The 20,878-nt window shown below is 41.7% G+C and overlaps 1 protein-coding gene across 1 annotated transcript in view; it reads left to right on the plus strand.

Annotated features, from left to right (window-relative positions):
* Nucleotides 1-20,878, plus strand: part of Nipal2 (NIPA like domain containing 2) — an 87,846-nt gene that overhangs the window by 41,947 nt on the left and 25,021 nt on the right. Inside the window, exons 4-5 of the mRNA XM_059247848.1 lie at nt 5,261-5,320; nt 15,923-16,044. Coding sequence (XP_059103831.1) covers nt 5,261-5,320; nt 15,923-16,044 — 182 coding nt within the window. The remainder of the gene's footprint in view (nt 1-5,260; nt 5,321-15,922; nt 16,045-20,878) is intronic.

Consider the following 20,878-nt stretch of genomic DNA (forward strand, 5'->3'; position numbering starts at 1 on the left):
GCTAGTCTACTTGAAACAGTGAGCTCTAGGTTCAGTTAGAGATCCTGCCCCAAAAACTGTGTCAGGGGCTTGAGAAATGGCTCAGCAGTTCAGAGCAGAGACCCTGAGCTAGTTTCCCACCACCTACATCAGGCAGCTCACAACCACCCGTGACTCCAGCTTCAAGTGACCTGACACCACTGGTCTCTGCAGGCATCTGCCCTCTGGTACACACACCCACACAGAATCACACACACAGATGTGTAATTTAAAATAAAATGAGCATTTTTAAAATATGGTAGAGAATGGTAGAGGAAAGCACTAAACATCAGCCCCTCTGGTCTCTGTGTGCACAGATAAGAGTAACAGACCAACACACACACACACACACACACACACACACACACACACACACACACGAGAAAAAAAAAAAACCTTGATAGAAAAATTTCATGTTCTCTTTTTTTAATGTTTTTTATTATTATTAAGAAATTTTCTGTTCACTTTACATACCAATCACAGATTCCCCCTCTCTTTCTTCCTCCCCCCACCCCTGCCTTACCCCCACAACCCACCTCCCATTTCCACATTCCCCAAGTCAAAGTCTCCCATGCCAAGTCAGCAGAGCCTCAGTTGAGGCAGGTCCAAACCCTCCCCCCTGCACCAAGGCTGTGCAAGGTAGCCCACCATAGGCACTGGGCTCCAAAAAGCTGGCTCATGCACCAAGGACGGATCCTGATCCCGCTGCTGGGGGGTGGGGTGGGGGGGGTGGCGAACAGTTCAAGCTAAACAACTGTCTCCCGTATCCAGAGGGCCTATTCTAGTCCTATGGGGGCTCCACAGCTACTAGTCCACAGTTCATGGGTTTCCACTAGTGTGGCTGGTCATCTCTGCACGTTTTCCCATCATGACCTCTACAGCCTCTGCCCACAGAATCCCTCCTCTCTCTCATTGATTCGATTCCTGGAGCTCAGCCTGGCTCCCGGCGGGGATCTCTGCATCTGCCTCCATCAGTCACTGGGTGAAGGCTCTATGATGACAGTTAGGGTAGTCACTAGTTGGTCACCAGAGGAGACCAATCTAGGCACCCTCTCAAGTTCAAGTGGATCAAAGACCTCAACATAAATCCATTTACACTGAACTTCATGTTCTCTTAAAACAGAAAAAATAACAATGGGTGAATGGATAGGTATAGAAGTGCATTAGAATTTTAAATTCTTTTAGAGTGAAGAAAGAGCACATTTGTTTCATAAAACATAACTGGTTTGTGGCAGTTGATACAGGTCAATGCATGTCATATATTTTAAGTTTTTATTACAGTCATGTCCTTTTGGCTGGAAGCAAAAAATTATTTCCCACATGACATTTCTCCCCACTTCCCTATGAAAGCTAGATTATTTATGAAGCTGTGGCTTAGCAACAAAGGAAAGGAAAACTGTCCTTTCTGACCTCAAGTGAAGCAGGGTGCATGAAGAAGTTGGTGCCCGTGTCTACACCGGCTCAGCTGGGAGGGGGTGCCCATGTCTACACTGGCTCATCTGGAACACCACTATGTCTCAGAGCAAATGCACAACCTCCTTGTAACTTGAGTCTCACATTCACGACATTTAGGGCTAAGTCGCTACCCCTACTATTCTATATTTTCCTCATTCTGTGGAAGCAGAGTTTCCCGTCTTACTGCACCCCTTGGCTATGAAATCGCCTGGACTGCTGAATGGGATACACTGGTGTGTTTTAGTGCAGCCAGTTGACTCTTGTTTTTTATTGTTTATCTCTTTCCAGATAGAAACATTCTTTGTCCAACTTTGTAAGAAGCCAGTGAAAGGATGCAGTTTGTAAAGCCGTTGATCTTCATGCCTTTCTAAGGCTCCAAACACAGGATGTTGGTGGTTTCCTGGAATTGTTTCTATCTTAGAAGAGAAATTTTACATACATTTTCATACCTGTATTAAACTCAATTCATAATTTAATAGGCTTAATATGATAATTTAATATTCATATTTGTCTATAGAAAATCTTGCTTTAACGTTTTAGAGCCAAACCACTCAATTAAATATATACTTGGTAAACTTCCATTTGAAAACGTAGCCTGACCAGGGAGATTATGCAAGAGCAAAGATCAACTCCAGTGAGCATCAGGGTGGGCAGTGTCTGAACATCTCAGCTTATTTAAAGTAAAAGCCTTCTTATTTTGTTTTAAACAAGTCACCAGCACACCAGGCATAGTCATATTCAAAATGTGACTGTGACGGCCACATAATGGGTCATTATACAGACATTAAAACTGTCTCTATGAAGAATTTTTAACAACATAGCAAATTGCTGCTTCCATAGTAACTGAGAAAATAGTGTTTTATAGTTTGTTCTCAACTGAGAGGGTAAAAACATCAACATATCAACTGTAGTTTTCTCTAGATAATAGCACTTTTTAAAAAACATAATTTTGTATTAATTCTTTGGGAATTTCACATCATGCACTCCAATCCCACCCATCCCCCAGTCCCTCCATATCCAACCCTTGGAAACCCAAAAAGAAATAAAAATAAAACAAAACAAAGAAGACAAAAAATACAAACAAGAGCCGGACAATGGTGGCACACGCCTTTAATCCCAGCACTCGGGAGGCAGAGACAGGCGGATCTCTGTGAGTTCGAGGCCAGCCTGGGCTACAGAGTGAGTTCCAGGAAAGGTGCAAGGCTACACAGAGAAACCCTGTCTTGAAAAAACAAAAAAAAATAAAAACCAAAAAAAAAAAACCCCCAACAAACAAACAAGAATATCAACCGAAAACAAATGTAAAAAAACAAATAACAATTAAAAAAGACTTTCCCCTCTTCCATCCTTCCTGCCTCTCTATCACCTCTTCGTTCATCTTCATGGCACTGGGAGCTGCAGTGTGTAATGCAGTAGACAGACCGCTTTGTCCAAACAGCTGCACTTGCAAATGTTCATTGTGTAAGGTGGTGTTGGTCAGGTTCACAGCCTCTGGCCAGTACACCATCAGTTCTACATCTTGCTGTTGCCCTGAGTCATGGAGATCCTGTGGCTGTGATTCCACAGGATGAGTCAGTCATGTGCTCCAGTAGGTCATAGCTGAGGTAGATGTTGGGATGCACCAACTCAAAGCCCTGAATATGGGCCTGGGTGGTAGCAGAGTTGGTCAGCCAGGGCCTCTGGGACCACTCCCCTCAGGTGAGGTACAGACCCAGCTCAGCATGGCCCTGGTATTTCAACACATGGTTCAACACATGGTTCACATGGGTCCCTGTGGTAACCTAGGCAATGGACATCGATATAGACCCCAGCTGCAGCAGGACCATGGACCCAGACATGGCCAGCAGCAGCAGCTTGGGCCTGATGACAGCACAGCCCTCTCAGATCAGCATGGGGCCCAGCAGCAGCATGGTTCCAGGACTCCACCATGGCCCCAGGTGGTGGCCCAGGCCCCCAGCAGTCCCATGGCCTTCAATGGTAACAGGAGCCATGGACATCAACACAGCCCCTGACTGTGGCAGGGCCATGGATCCAGACATTGCCTCCAGCCATAGCTTGGCCAGACATCACCATGCCCCTGGGCAGCAACATAGGCCACCCCAATCAATCTGTGTGGTCCCAGCAGCAGCATGACCTTCCGGCACCAACATGGCCTCAGGTTTCAGTCCTGACCCAGACCCAGACATGAGCTTCAGCTACAGCCCGGCCCAGACAATACCATGGCATGGGTGGCAGCACAGCCCACTCAGATCGGCATGGCCCTGGCAGCAGCACATCCTTCAGACCCCAACATGACCACAGATGGCTGCCTAGAGTCCAGGCACCCATGTGGCCTTTGGTGGCAATGTGGGGGGTGGGGGAGCACACGTATGGGCGGTGACTATCAACACAGACCCCCAGATGCAGTAGGACCACAAACCTAGATGTGGTCCTCAGCAGCAGTCCAGGCCTGGATGTCACCATGGCCCCAGGTGGCAGTACAGGCCACTCAGATCAGCCTCGCCCTGGCTGCAGAGTGGCCCTAGGACACCAATATGGCCCCAGGAAAACATTCTTTCCTCTGTTTTTACTTTTAAAAAACTCAGCTAAATTTTTAAATAAAAATTTTAAGTCCAGACTACACTGTGCATCTTTTTTATGGTTGCAATTTTGAGTTCTCCAGTGCCTGTACTCATCAAGGAATGAGTCTACAAAAGGAAGACTCAGATGTCAAACTGCCTCCTTAACCTGAGGCCGCAGCAGCAGGCCCTGGCTCAGCTGTGAGAGTCCAGCAGTATGAGTCATCCTTGAAAGAGTCACAACACAGAATAAAATGATGAAGACAAGAAAACAGGTCTCAGATCAATGAGAAACTACATACAGACTCTATCCCAAGATAAGAGTAGAGTGTTCAGCTCAGTCTAGATCTAGAAGTGATCTTGAATCTAGAGCTGACCACAGAACGGGCAGTTGTACTCATAGAAGTCACGAGCATGAAAGCACATGGTGGGTCTGGGAATTATTTTGATGTATAGGACGTGCACAGAACGGAAGAGAACTTGAGGGCAGAGGTGAGGCCGGAGGCAGAAGAGCAACCACAGCTGTCATTGCAGGCCGCCGGCAGCAGCTCAGGGCTTTGCCCTGTAAGTACCAAGAAGCCATTAGAGACTTAAAGATGCAGATTTACGGGAGCTTTGCAGTTTAGAAAGATTCCTCTGGTGTGGAGAGGGGAAGAGTGAGATGTGAGGACAGATTTCCAGTGGGCTATTAAGCAGAGGCACAAGTGTGAGCAGTGACTGTGACAGGGTGATGGTGAGGACAACTGCAGCTCAGTCCCGCAGCCTGCCGGGTGTGCTGTGTGAAGGAGAGAGAACCCGGAGGAACCCTGGAGGAGGAGGCACTGGACGGAAGCCAGGGTTGACGGCTTTAGTAGGGTGTACACTTTAAATCTATAAATTGAATCGTTCTCAGCTTTCTTTACTTTCCACCTGTCTTCTAGTTCATTCTTTTCTCTTTCCTTCTCTCCTCCTCCCTCCCTCCCTGCCTTCTTCTTTCCCACACATTCACTCAGTAAACTTACAAAGGAAGCCCTTCCTGTAACCAGGCCCTGTCATGTTCTTGCTCAGTTCCTATGTGTCTTCTTCCATCATGGGAGAAAATCACTTTTACAACCACAACTAGCAAGTGTCTCTACTCAGGGAACAGCAAGAGCAGCAAAGACATGGAATGCTTAACTTCTTTTCATATTGCACTGAATAATACATGGTTTTCATATTGGAACTACTACTAATGGCCATTTCCTTTGTAGGTAGTGCCATAATTTCTGTTATATTTCTAAAAGAAAATTTGAGAGCCTCGGATTTACTAGGTGAGTGACCATTTAATTCATCTAATTATAGCACCTCTTGATCAATAAATAAATACTACCTATAAAATTATATACTTAAAATCAGAAAATTTAATGAAATGGTTGCAAATCTCATTTAGGGGTGAGCGTTCTGTATGGGAGACACTGTCTCTTCTCATGTAAAGCTTTCATTTTCATTATGCTACTGCTAGTTATTAGCTATAGCAAGTTGTTATTTTGCAGTATTACTGTTGCTTACGTTGTGATGCTTTTATGAGCATAATAAAATTCAGGAAGAACATCTGTGTTACCTGTTAGACTCTTCTACTTGAAAGTTCATATCTGCATATCATTATATTTATACTGCCTAAAGGAAAAGTCACCAAGCATGCAGGCGTGAGGACCTGAATCAGATCACAGGAAAGCTTAGCTTTGTGGCATGTCCGGAACCTCAGTGCCGAGGAGGCTGAGGAAGCAGAGAGGCTCTTGGAGACTTCCTGAACAGCCAGTCTAGCTGGATGGAAATCTCCAGGTTCAGTGAGATCCTGCCTTGAAAAGTAAAGGATTCCACACCTAAGGCTCAGGGAACATTGCAGAGAAGGAAGCAGAAAGATTGTAAGAGCCAGAGAATCAGGGAGTTTGCTGTGAGGTTGTGTCTCCTAGTACTGTCAGAAGCAACACACATAAAGTCTCACCAACATGACCACCTAAATATGAGCTGAACAAGACCATCAATAGACATGCCAAAGTGGACGGGAAAAGCCCACAAGGCCTCAACCCTACATAAAGAACTATGGGCAACGAAGGAATGCTGAGAGCAGAACAGACTTCCCTGGGGAGGAGCACACCAACTAGTTATCCTATGCTAAGCAGTCAGTCCTGAAAGTATACATGTGAGTGACATTGTACAGACGGAGCAGGCTGCAGTTAGGAATATCTATGTGTATACTTATACGTATGCAATAACAAGTAATAACAAAGAAGCCATGAATTTGAAAGAGAGCAAAGGGGAGTATATGGAAGGGCATCGAGGGAAGAAATGGGAGAAAGAAATGTTGTGACTGTATTATAATCTGAAAAATAAAAAATAGAGGAGACGGCCCTAGAGGAAGACAACCAGAGTCAACCTTTGGTCCTCCACCGTGGGCCATCACAGGCATACACCATGCATAAATAAGCATTTTAAAAATAAAAACAGAGTAAGTTTCTTTCTTTGGGAATATGATTATTAATGGAAATTAACAGTGACATTACTGGTTATAATAAAGTTTCTATCATATAGCAAGGCGCTCTCATATGCACTGTACCTTTTCACTTTTGTGGGAAGATCATTCATGAGAATTATAGATGCTCATGTCTTTTTCCTTGACAAAATCCTGCTTTATTTCTTCTGACATATGGTAATGAATACAGATACTTTAGGCACTTTAAACAAAACAATGCCTACCCTCTTCCAGGGAGTTTTGCTTTGTTTTGTCAATGTGAGCTCCGAATTTGACACCAGAGTTGGTATGTTTAACATTTCTCTCCTGGCCCCTGATCCTGTTTCCCTCGAGCATAATGTCTTGAAAGTGTCTTCACTTTTTCCCTTCCTCTTTGGTTTCCTTCTGCTGGTAGAGTTTTTAGTCAACATTGTCAGATTTTTCATGGTTAAAATGTTTTTCCAAATGCATTCATATGTGATTGTATCATTTCCAACATACTATTTTTATACATCCTTTTTTATATGTTGTGGTTTATGGGATCATTTGGGAAAGTCATATGAAATCAGAAATAAGAACAATCAATGCCTGGGTTTTAAAAGCGAAGTTAGGCTTCATATTATTTTTCGTATTTGTCAAATGTCACAAGGAAACTTCAAATCCTTTCATCCAACACCTGCCATCTTTTGTAGTAATGGGTGGTTACTAACTAAATTCACCCAATTTAGTAAGGTCATATAGATGGCTAATGGAGGATTTCCTGTCTCGACTACTACTGGTAAATTATCTTGACTAATAGAAATAAAAAGATAATTATGACTGAATTCTTGTTCCAGTTTTTTTTCTGTTGCTTGATTAAGATATATATCCCAACAAAGCAACTTTCAGAGAGAGACAGTTTCCCTGGCTCATGATTCCAGGCCACCGTCTGTCACTGCAGGGAGACCACAGTGGAGGAACTTAAGGTAGCCAAGAGCAGAGAGTAACGAGTACGTGCCTGAGTACCACCCCGCTCACATTCTCCACTCTCATACAATTTAAGACCGAAACCCAAAGAGCTGTGTTGCCCACTTTCAGGCTGATTCTTTCCAGTAGTTATAATTAAGGCAGTCCTCCACAGACTAACTGGATCTAGACAGTCCCTCATGGAGACTCTCTTCTTGGGTTGTGTCAAGTTGACAATTAAAACTAAGCATCATTATCCCTAACTATGAATAATTTACCTTCCATGACAAAATATATAAATTGCTGTTGATTGTTTTTACTTTTTACTCTTTGGGGGCCCACCACCCAGCTCCCACATAAATACACATGGAGACTTATTATTACTTATAAATGCACAGCCTTAGCTTGGTTTATTTCAGCCAGCTTTTCTTAAATTATCCCATCTACCTTTTGCCTCTGGGCTTTTACCTTTCTCTGTTTCTGTATATCTTTTCTTAACTTCTTATTCTGTGTCTGGCTGTGTAGTGGGGTGACTGGGTGACTGGCCCCTTCTTTTCTCATTCCTTGGTTTTCTCCTCCCAGATTTCTCCTCCTATTTATTCTCTCTGCCTGCTAGCCCTGCCTATCCTGTCTCCTGCCTTGCTATTGGCTATACAGGTCTTTATTAGACCATCAGGTGTTTAGACAGGCACAGTAACACAGCTTCACAGAGTTAAACTAATGCAACAATAAATAATATATCTTTAAATAAAAAAAATATGTATCATATTGGTGTGAGCTTTTAGAACAGTGGTTCTGAACTCATGCCTTCTGAGTGTGGAGTGGATAAATCTTTGCTTTCAGGTCTACCCTCTACATATAGGTCTGCAATCCTTTTGCTTACTAGGTGCCTCTCAAGTCCTCAACTGCAATTAGAATAATCAAAGCCGTCTTTGGACATTACTAACTGTCTCCTGAGAGGAAAACTCACCCTGACTTGAAAACACTCCTAGTTGTGTCTGGGAAGAGTAGTGTCATTTGAGCTTCTGACAGAAAACAGGGCTGGCACAGACCGGATGTAGGCTATGGAGAAGGGCGTCAGGAGCTAACCAACCAACACAAGAAGTGTGGACAAAGAATGGAAAAGGTGAAGCCAGAGAGCTGGCTCCACAGTTCAGAGCACTTGTTGCTTTTGTGGAGAACTCCGGTTCAAGTCCCAGCGCCCACACAGTGGCTCACAACCATCCACAGCTCCAGTTGCAGTGGATCTGGTGCCCTTTTGATAAGGGCACCAGGCGAGCATGTAATGCACAGATATACCTGCAACCAAGACATTTCCAAACAAAAAAAATAAATAGAAATTTAAAAATTCTTTAAAAGAATAGAAAAGTAAAATTAAGTTTCTCTTTATGCCTGTCCTGGAGCTTCTACCTAAAGAACTAGAGAGAAAACAAATGAAAGTCTTAACTATGGGGAAAGATAAAATAGAAATGCCAATCTATTCAGTGATTTAATTGTTTCTTAAAATCTAAGATCTACTAAAAGCAAAAAATTAGTCTTCCTCCCATGGCTTCAACTTTGCTATGCACTGTGTGGACAGTGTGGTATTATTCTGAGAAACACAAATAATCTCTCCCTATAATTGATATAATTATTATGAACACCATCATTCCTAAGAGCTTTCCAGAAGGTAATACTAAAAATGTAACACAAAGGTTGGGAGCATCTCCATGACCACACATCAAGAAAACGAACAAAATAAAGCAAAGCCTCACAGTAATGCTTGGGATCTTACAGCCTCACAGTAGTGCTTGGGATCTTACAGCATCACAGTAGTGCTTGGGATCTTACAGCCTCACAGTAATGTTTGGGATCTTACAGCCTCACAGTAGTGCTTGGGATCTTACAGCCTCACAGTAGTGCTTGGGATCTTACAGCCTCACAGTAATGTTTGGGATCTTACAGCCTCACAGTAGTGCTTGGGATCTTACAGCCTCACAGTAGTGCTTGGGATCTTACAACCTCACAGTAATGTTTGGGATCTTACAGCCTCACAGCAATGCTCAGGATCCTTTGATGTATGTAAACAGCAGCCAGCATCTTTTAAACTTCTTTTCCAGGTACTATGCTGTGTTTTACATGGAATAGCTTGCTTAAATACAGGAATAACCCGTTTCTAGAAGCAAAATCTGGTTCCCAGAGAGGTTAACCAACTTTCCCAGAGTCCCATAACTGGCAGTTGTCAGAGCAGCATTCTAATCATGGCAACCTGACCAAGGAGGGGCTTTGGTCTAGGAGATGTCTCTAAAGCCATGTGACGTGAGGTTATTTAATAAACTCTTTAAGCCTCAGTTTCCTCATCTTTAAAAAGGAAGATTCTATTACCTACCCCACAGAATTAAATGAATGCATGTATTAAAATTCTTAGAAAAGGGCTTGTCACAAAGTAAGTACTCAAAATGTGAGCCGTTGCCTTCATAACTCCTGCAGCCACGGCTACACACTCAAGAGGAAACGTAAAGTCCCCACAACTTAGTCTGTGGTTTGGTTTGGTTTGGCTGACTTTCTCTCTTTGAGGGGGGTGTCACTGTTAGTTCTTGCCTTTAATGTATCGTTATAGAGGGGAGTGGGGGAGTCATCCATTCCACACCCTTTCCTCAGCAAACAGTGCCTCCAGCCTATATGATCTGGGCTGTAGTAACTCACTTACCCTGGGAAGTCCAGGGAGGGCCTTCCCGCCCCTTCAGTGGTGAGCTAGCTGCTCTACTCTCCTGGGCCTTCTTTGCCTTTGCCTGGAGGAAACACGGTGCTTTCTGTGAAAAGCTAAGAATGCAGTTTTTTTTGTTTTGTTTTGTTTTGTTTTTCCTTTACAGGGACTAAGACCAAACAGGGGAAAGAGTAGCTAGTGGTGTTTTCCTAAAGATTAACATATGTGCATGCTAAAAATTAAATTGACAAAATGTGAGAAGGAATATCATTTATTTTCCCTGCTTCAAACAAATGAAAGTTTGTTTGTCCTGATGGAACAAATGGAGATTTGAGGCCATGTGGAAACAAGCTGAACTCATTTACTGCCAAGTGCTGCTCTCAGGCCGTGAAGCCTTTCACCACTAGCCTCAAAAAATGACCTCACAAAAGCCTTGTCTGAAAAGACCCACCAGCCATTATTGACTCACTGACAGGCTTTGGCCCCTGCTCTGATTCTTAGTGGATTAATAATTTAAAATTATTTTAATGATTATTTTTCCTTTAAAAAAAGCACCAGATTCTTCTCTTCCCTTCACCCAGCCAAAAACTATAGTGCGTTCCTCCTCTCCATCAGCCATCAAAGTGCCACAGCTAACAGTCCATGAGAACCACATTGATTTAGGCCCAGATAATAATCATCAAAATACAAATTATAGTAAACTCCTCACACTCCCCAGAGACCAGTAACCTGATTACTTCAAGTCACCTACAAATGGTTCCCCAAAATTGATAGTGAGACCAAGGCTGTTTATTTTCCTTCTTCTCACCCCTGGTCCAAGATCAGCATGGTTGGGTTCATTCATCTGCAATAGGATCCAGCCAAGTGCAACGCCGTTCTAGTTGAGAGGATAAGCGTCCATTTTGATTTCCCAGCAGCCTCAAGACTGGGAGCCTTTCTGGTGGCAGGTCCAGGACTACTTAAGACTTACTTCCCAGCTAGGACTCTTGAGGGCATCTGCCATGAGCCTGAGGAATCTGGACGAGATTGCCCCCCTAGTATTAACAAATCCAGTTCATTGTGTGACTTCTGGATTTCCAAGAAAGTAATACCTGGACTCTCATCAATCAAGAAATAATGCAGTGCCCAAAAGAATTGTTTGGAGTCAAGTTAGCTGAAGATTTTAAAACTGAAGGCTCCCAGAAGTCAGAAAATTTAGAAAACTGAAGTTTAGAATTTTAATTGAGAAGAGTCATCCGGTAGAGGAGCATCTGCTGAAGAACTGAATACATCTGTCTTCCTTGGCACATTGAGGAGCCAGGGGACAGGGACACCTGGATTCCAGGCTCCGGTCCTTTCACTCTGTTCATGCTTCGTTCCTTCCATAGTGTTCCGGGAGACTGGTAGCAGATCAGTAGCCTCCTGAGACGAAGGCTGAGTTCATAGAAAGCCCATTAAATGTTAAGAATTTTCCCAAGTATTAAATACTCCTCAAAACACCACTTCAGAGCAGAATAAATGGTCAAATGGGTTCAGAGACTAAGATGACTTTGTTGTCTACAGGGTGAGTCAGAAAACATCTACATATTGGTGCACCTGAGAGGTCTTCCCGGAAAAGAACTGCTCAGGTTTCTTTAATCCACCTCTTCCCAAACAGATTTGATGTCTTAGAAGTGTCTGTTGGTGAGGCATAAGTCTCCTTAAACTTGCTATGGGGAGTGCCCACCTGGAATGCTCTCCTAAAGGAAAGTTAGGGTCAAAATAACCTGAAACTCATCCAGCACCTCGGGGCCTCTGCCAGGAGCCTTCTGTGGAGTCTCCACTTGTGCTCTGTGCAGCATGAGGGCTCCACTCAGCAGCGCCCCCTAAGGCAGTCACTGGTCAATGGAATGTAACCGTCAAGAAAATAGATTGCCTGGGTTCCAAACCAAGCTTCCCGCTTACGGAGCTGGAAAACACCAGGCAGAATAGTTCTTCCTTTTCTGATTCATTGTCTTTATTTGTCAAATGTAGGTAGTAAAAAAGATTACACATTATATATTGTATATACTATACACTATAGGATTTATTTATAATATATTTTGTAATAATATAATTGTATAATAGTAAACAATTTGCCCTTATACATATATTTGCTAACTGTGTGGATCTAGTGACCTATGGTCAACTACAGTCCAAAAATGTTAAATGGGAAATTGCAGAAATAAGCAATTTGTAAGTTTTAAATAACTTGTTAAAGTATGTTGCTTTTGTTGCTCTGTTTTGTTGTTATTGTTCATCATTTGCTGTGCCCATTTGTAAATTAAGCTTTATCATAGGTAAATAGATAGTACAGACAGAAGTTTGTACTATGTGAGATTTTAGGCACAGGGAGGCTTTGGGATGTGTTCCCACAGACAGAGGAGATTATTCTAATCATTTCTCACAGATTTGTTATAAACATTAAGTTAATCAAGTGTAAAGCATTTATAATTGTGTGTGTAGTGTGGCTGGTGGTGGTGTACATGTGTGGTCTGTGCACATATGTGTAAATGTTAGTGCAGAGGCCAGAGGAGGACATCAAGCACCCTGCTCTGTCACTCTGTCTGTCCCCTTCAGACAGTATTTTCCACTGAACTAGAGCTGCCAACGAGCCCCAATAATCCTCCTGTCTCATCCCCCACAGAACAGGGGTTAGATGTGTGTGTACAGCCACACTCATCTCTTATGTGGGTACTGGGAACTTGAACTCAGCTCTGAAACTGGACCAACAAGCACTCTACCCACTGAACCCTCTTCCTGTCCCCTTTTATTAACAATAATGTTTTTAGGATTACCACATTTTAATATTGATCACAGTATTACCTTCATGTCAGTCATTCTTGTCTATAACATAACTAGTTTGGAATTTATAAAGAGTATCATCCTCCCTTTCAGGACAGTTGATTTCCCTACTGTAAAGAGCACACATTAGCTTGTGTACGTGCTTTATACATTATACATGTTTATAGGAAGATATCTCATTATTTGTATATTATATCAAGCTACATGGGAAACAGCCCTTGTAGGCTTGTAGGAGAACTGATTTTTTTTTTTGCCAATGTAGAAAGGCTTTTATTAGAGATGAGAAAATGTGTGTGTGTGTGCGCGCGCACACACACACACACACACACACACACACACACACACACACGCACACGCACACACACAGAGTAAGCACACAGAGAGAAAGACCCTCGACAAAACAGACAAGGACTTAGGAGCCTAAAAATCCAGTCTCTCCTCAAAGACTGGGTGTGTTGTGGTTTGTTTGTTTGTTTGTTTGTTTTTGCAGGGAGGGTTGTTTTGTTTTGCTTTTTAAGTCTTTGGAGGGTCTTCCTCCCCAACTTATACTGTTATAAATGCTCCAGGCAGATCAGCCCAGCAGCCCGGTTCCCTACAGGCGGGGGAAAGGCCCATAAAGTCTTTGTTTTAAACCACCAGGCTTTTGTCTCAGATCTGGTAAGTGATCTGCCTATCAAGAGAACTGACTTTCATTTAATGAGAAAATAGAATTACTGTAGGCTAGGGCATGAGGAAGGAGGATGGGCTCCATCCCAAACTGAAGTGTCAAAGGGTTCTGGGGTGGCAAGGAGAGGAATGAGAAAATATTAGATAGAAAGAGACATAGCCGGAGAGAAAGACAGAGACACAGGATAGCTTTGGGAGGGCCCTGAGTCAATACCCAGTCACCCCAAGATTTATTCTAGTGGGCTTTTTATAAACTACCAAGGGGAGAGGCAAAAGACCTCCCCTTTTAAGATCAAAGCACAATGTACAGCCAAGTGTAGACCCTTCAAAACACGTAGTAACCACGTCCCTGGTCAAATCATCTGATTATGCAGCCCTGCTGGGTAAAGCAAGCTCAGACTTTCTGACCTTGATTAAGGCCTTACTAGGGAGCCTCTGTGGGGCCCCACAAATAGACCAGACTCTTCCTGTAGATGAATTTCTGAACAGTCTTAGTAAATAAGAAACATAGAGCCAAATACAGAGGAAATAGTCAAAGAGATCAAAGCAATAGCCATGGCCTCTGATCTCCAGGCAACTTTATTAACATACAAATAAAATATCACATTTCATCACAAACAAAATGTCACCACATCTTCCAGTGGATTCGAGGCTGTTTGTAAGTTATATCCACCACTGAGATGCGGTCAGTGGTGAAAGAAGGTGTGTTTTCAAGTGCAGTATCTGAAAAGGGCTACTTAGACAGCATTTTCTCAGGCTGCTAATTACAGACAAATAGGCACTTTTTAATACTTTTTAGAAGGGCTTGCTCCCCTTACATCCCCTCTGTGGCATCCCTCCCATGCACATCTCTACCCTTAACAGACAGCAATTAGGCTCATGATGGGTTCTGTCTTTACTATGCTAACCCTGGGATTTATAGCACTAATTCTAATTGGTCTTAATAGTAAAAACCCAGAGTCAGATATCAGGGTGAATGCTGAAAGATTAGAAAAGCAGAGCAGCCAGTCACTGTGAAACTTCTTACCTCTAGGAATCCTCGGACTGAAAGGGCCAAGCTCCTGTTTCCACCCTGCCTTATCACTTCCTCTTTCTGCCCAGCCATATTACTTCCTGTTTCTGCCTCCCAAATGCCATGTGCTTTCCAAGTACTGGGATCAAAGGCATGAGATCCCAAGAGCTGGGATTAAAGGTGTGTACCACCACTGCATGGCCTCTAGTGGCTAGCTCCACACTCTGATCTCTAGGCAAGCTAATATAAGAGTATATATATATATATATATATATATATATATATATATATATATATATATATATATATACTCTTATATATATATACTCTTATATTTGAACAGGCAGGCAGGAGAGAAACTTCCACCTATGGAACTTCTAGACCCTAGTAGATTATTAGAATTCTACAGAGGGGTCCCATCCACCACAGTTACTTCTGGAAGGACTGCCATCAGTGATAGTGATTGAAGTGCCCATTGCCAAGTTTCAAAGTCCAGATCACCCAAGCTCATGGGTTCCAGGAATGAGTGAGCAAGAGCTGGTCATCACGAGATGGACTGCCCTAGCCTCCACTGCGGTCACTTCCATCTAAACTTAGATGATCTAGATATGTGTAGCTCCACTTGTATTCATGGCGTAGAAACAGTCAGATGAGTGTGCCCTTACCTCTCTATCTGTACATGTTTTGATCTTCTCTGTGTTTGGGGAAAACTCCCTGAGGAGGATAGGATTCACCTGGGACAACAGAGTCTGGAGTTACATCCTGTTCTGTCCACTCCCTGGATTTTATTCTCCTTTAAAGATGTGGTACTCACTGGGTGATGGTAGCACAGGCCTTTAATCCCAGCACTTGGAAGACAGAGGCAGGCAGATCTCTGTGAGTTCGAGGCCAGCCTGGTCTACAAAGTGAGTTCCAGGACAACCAGAGCTATAACAGAGAAACACTGTCTTGGAGGGAAAAAAAAAAAGATATGGTACTCTTTAGGGACAGTTTAGTGACTTGTATTTTAATGGGACCAGTTGAGGTGGGGGGGTCAGGGGTTCCTGAATTTTAACATATAATACTCCCCTCTAGGTAACATTTGTGTCAAGAAAAGTTTTAAAGTAGCCATGCTTATAATGAACACCTGTAATCCCAGTATTTGAGAGACTGAGGCAGGAGGAGTTGTGAGTTCAAGCCAGACTGTATTAAAGAATGAGTTCCAAACCAGCTCAGACTACATAATAAGACCCCACCCCAACTGGAAAGAAGGAAAAAGTAAAACTTTAATCTTTTTTCAGTTTGTTTTATCTTTTCTTTTTTATTCAAAGGTATGACACTGGCATTTGCAGGAACATATTTATTGGTGAATTTTGCTCCAAATATGACCCAGGACATCTCAGCAAGAACAGTACAGTATTACTTTGTTGGCTGGCAGTTCCTGGTCTATGTGGTAAGGATTCTAAATATTTTACTGTTTCTGATGTATATTCTCTAGACCACTGGTAGCTACAGTGTTAGAAAACCCATGCAACCCTTTCTTCTTAGCACAATGACTTACAAAGATGTAAGTGTATGTTATCAATACTGAAGGATTTGAGATACTAAGTCACTATTGAATCATCTTCCCAAAAAGTCCTCATTGTGATCAAAGCAGCATTAATTGAGATATTTTATTTGATACAATAGCTGCATCTGGTAAGTATAATGAAAGAATTGGATCAAAACAGTAGGTATATAACTTGCTACAGAATACAGTTAAGACTGGAGAGAAAGATTCTAGAAAGGGCAAGGAGTAGAAAAATTGGAATTGTCTAAGTGGCATTTTCCTAAGAACTAGTTTGGCAAAATACTTGTAAATTTGATAATAAAGAATTGAAGTCTGCAGATTCACATTTTTAGGATCAGAGGTGACCTCAAAAGGTATCTGATCTAGTTCTCTGATGTAGAAAAGATTGTCTTACTCTATCAACTTAGTGTTAAAAGCACACGGTTGACATTTACAGGTTTTATGGGTGAACTTTGCTCCAGGTATAAATCAGGCTCATGTCACGGCAGGCTATGTGACAAGAGTTCTCTGTCTCACTGTCTCTGACATAACCCTGACCCTGGAACACACATATCTACATTTGTTTCTCCACTGTTTCCTTCTTGATTCCTTTCTCTTTTCCTACAGAAACATAGTTAATTTCTGTGTTTTTCAGTGTCCACGTGCTGCACACCATTAATAAACCATCCTGTAGCCCTTCCAAGTCACCCATTCCTCAGCTCCTACCCATGCCTTCCTCGTTACATCTAGTAGATCTCTCTCTCTCTCTCTCTCTCTCTATATATATATATATATATATATATATATATATATATATATATATATATTGCTGAGATAGAAGAAGGGAGAGAGGGAAGGAGGGAAGGAGAAAGGGAGGGAGGGAGGGAGGGAGGGAGGGAGGGAGGGAGGGAGGGAGGGAGGGACAGAAAGAATTCTTGAATTTTGTACAGCATTTACTCCATGCCTATCATCTCCTTGATTTTCTTGATATATTTTACATTTCTTTCCTTCTCTGACTACTCCATCTTGGGCTTTTTGTGGGCACCTCTTCATCTGCCAACTGTATATGTCTACTTACACAATATGTGCTACCAAGGCCTTCTAAAATACTGTTCCGGTTTGTTTTTCTATTACTGCGGTAAACACCATGACCAAAAGCAAGTGGGGGAGGAAAGGGTGTGTTTGGCTTGCAGTTTACGGAGCATGGTTGAGGGAAGCTAGGGCAGGGCTCCAAACAAGCACCTGGAGGTAGGAGGTGAGGAAGGCACGGAGAAGCAGGAGGGCTGCTCACTGCCTTGCTAGCCATTGCTCTCTCAATTTACTTTCTTCCACAGCCCAGGATCACCTGCCCAGGGGTGGAAGTGTCCATATCAGCCATTTGTCAGGAAAATGCCTCCACAGACATGCCCATAGGCCGAGCTGATGGAGGTGATTCTTCAGTTGAGTTTTCCTCCTAGACGTCTCTAGTTTGTGTCAAGGTGATCTATTTCTTCTCAGGCCTCTCCTGACGCTTTGCATTCTGCATTCACTCACTGCTCACTCTTTGCTCACCCCTTCATGAATGTTCCATGGGTTCCTCAAATGCAAATATCAGTATCTGAACTCAGTATTTTGCCCCCAAACTCTCTCATCTCTTATCTTTTCTGTATCAGTCTGTCATATTGAAACCTGAGCTACACATGACTTCTCTCACATCTTGATTCCCCACTCTCCATCCTTACATGTTTCGAAGTCTCTTGAACTTGACCCCTCTCTGGTATTCCTACTGTCATTGTGTTAACCTGAGCGTTCATTGTCGGTTTCTCAGGCCATGCCAGCAGTGTCTTAAGAAGCATGCCCTCCTTGCTCATCATTATCAGTACCATAGCTACAGGCATCACCCTGCCAGCCACATAACTCAGTGCCATTTTGCCTATGGTTCCTCTGCTGGGAAAGTACCCTGCTTCCTCTATCCTATAACTCTATCACCTTCTAGCTCCCTGCAAACCCACCCTCATGGATACAACTCTGATGCAGCCTCTTCTGTGGAAATATTACAAAGCTAGTGTCTCTATTTGCTATACTTTTTACAAGCCACATTATGACCTAATTACCTCTATTCCAGCAATTTACTGCCACGAGAGAATTAATGGTTAATCGGTCAATCAACCAGCCCATCACTCAACAATGGCCTGCCTAAAGAAACACCTGTTTGTGATATGTTGCTAGCCAGGCTCTTATTATCATGGACTTCATTTCTGTGCTGGCTGTCACTTCCCAGCTCTTCCTTAGCTCTTGCCCTTAGTGCTGGGCATTGGGCTTCCCAACTCCAGTTAGCCTTCCTGGGGTCCTTCATACTCTGCCTCCACTCCACCCCACTCATTTTCTTACTTGTCCAGCATCAGAGTCTTTTAACTACCACAAATTTCATCAATCACATCTAAGCACTAGAAGGAGCTTTAATCTCTGATTTATTTCTGTTCTTTATACTTTATTAAATATTTCATGGTAGTGCAGCCTTGAAATCTGACCAGCACATTACAACTTTCTGCCTACAGGCAAAACAAATGCTTCGTCCAGGAGCAAGAAAGTGACATAGCCTAGGGCCAGAAAATGAATGGCCTGAGTTGGATCCTCTGGAGATTAAAGATGCATCAAGCCTTCTTTCCTGGAATAAACTGCATGGTTTAATGATGATGTATCTTGTATTGTTTTCAGTACCAGAGAATACATCTGAAAAGGACAAAACTGCCTTTTAAAATTTTTGCTTTTCTTTTTTTCCTTCATGGTACTGAGGATTGAAACCAGGCTTAGTTAGCACTCCCTAGGCAAGAATTCTACTACTGAGATGTATCCTCAGTCCATGAACTTTTTATTAAACCTTACAGATGGACAAAAATACTCCAAGTTTAATTACATTTTGGTATTTTTCTAAAGATAACTATTTTATATAATATTTTAATCGCTGAGAATTGCATACATGTATACAATGTATTTGGACCATATTCCCCAGTCCTCCCCCAACTCCTCCCAGTTTCATCCCTCATCCCCACACCCTCACAACTAAATGTTCTCAAAGCTAACTCTTAAATTCATTTTTTTACTTACCCATTCAACATAGTATAGTGTAATATAGTATAGTGGAGTGTAATATAGTGTAGTATAGAGTAATGTAGTGTAGTATAGTATAGTGTAATATAGTGTGTAGTATAGAGTAATGTAGTGTAGTATAGTATAGTGTAATATAGTGTAGTATAGAGTAATGTAGTGTAGTGTAGTATGGTATAGTGCAATATAGCGTAGTATAGAGTAATGTAGTATAGTATAGTGTAGTATAGAATAGTATTGTATAGTATAGAGTAGTATAGTGTGCTGTAGTATAGTATAGTATAGTGTAGTATAGAGTAATGTAGTGTAGTATAGTATAGTGTGATATAGTGTAGTATAGAGTGATGTAGTGTAGTATAGTATAGTGTGATATAGTGTAGTATAGAGTAATGTAGTGTAGTATAGTATAGTGTGATATAGTGTAGTATAGTATAGTATAGTATAGAGTAGTGAAGTATAATATAGTATAGTGTAATATAGTGTGTAGTATAGAGTAATGTAGTGTAGTATAGTATAGTGTGATATAGTGTAGTATAGAATAGTGTAGTATAGTATAGTATAGTATAGAGTAGTGAAGTATAATATAGTATAGTGTAATATAGTGTGTAGTATAGAGTAATGTAGTGTAGTATAGTATAGTGTAATATAGTGTAGTATAGAATAATGTAGTGTAGTATAGTATAGTGTAATATAGTGTAGTATAGAGTAGTGTTGTATAGTGTAGTGTTGTGTTGTATAGTATAGTGTGCTGTAGTATAGTGTAGTGTAGTATAGAGTAGTGTTGTATAGTATAGTGTAGTATAGTTTATAGTATAGAGTAGTGTTGTATAGTATAGTGTAGTGTACTATAGTATAGTATAATGTAGTGTAGTATAGTATATGTAGTGTTGTGTAGTATAGTGTAGTGTAGTATAGAGTATAGTATAGAGTAGTGTTGTATAGTATAATGTAGTGTAGTATAGTATATGTAGTGTAGTGTAGTGTAGTATAGTATAGTGTAGTGTAGTGTAGTGTGCTGTAGTGTAGTATAGTGTATAGTATAGTGTAGTGTGCTGTAGTGTAGTATAGTGTATTGTGTAGTGTGGTGTGCTGTAGTGTAGTATAGTGTATAGTATAGTGTAGTGTGCTGTAGTGTAGTATAGTGTATTGTGTAGTGTGGTGTGCTGCAGTGTATATTGTAACCTAGGTAATAGAGAGGAAAGTAGTTTATCATCCTAGGAGAGACTTCTACTTCTGAAAACCATATTGTAATAATGAAAACTATTTCAAAATAAATTCCACACAGAAAAGTTTAACTACTTTTAGATATTTATAAGATAGCATAAAATAAGTCTTTAATAAGTTACAGTGGAGCAGCACTGTTGCCATGAGAGGAATGGATCGATTTTATATTAGTTTGGAATCAAATCCATTTTGTAACTGCATCACTAAGAACTCTAGGAGCGATGGGTTCCAGGCTAAGATCTTTGAGCTGAGTTTTGGGTTAAATCTGTTGTAAATAATCAAAGTTCAATTTTCAGATGTAGCAGATTTGGTGGGTTTTTTTCGGTTGTTTTTTTTTTGTTTGTTTAGTTTTTACAAAGGTCATAATTACATTAAGACTATTCTTTGAGCTGGGTGTGGTGGCACATGCCTGTAATCACAGCACTTG

Source organism: Peromyscus eremicus, chromosome 20, assembly GCF_949786415.1.
Source record: "Peromyscus eremicus chromosome 20, PerEre_H2_v1, whole genome shotgun sequence".
NCBI classification, from domain to species: Eukaryota; Metazoa; Chordata; class Mammalia; order Rodentia; family Cricetidae; genus Peromyscus; species Peromyscus eremicus.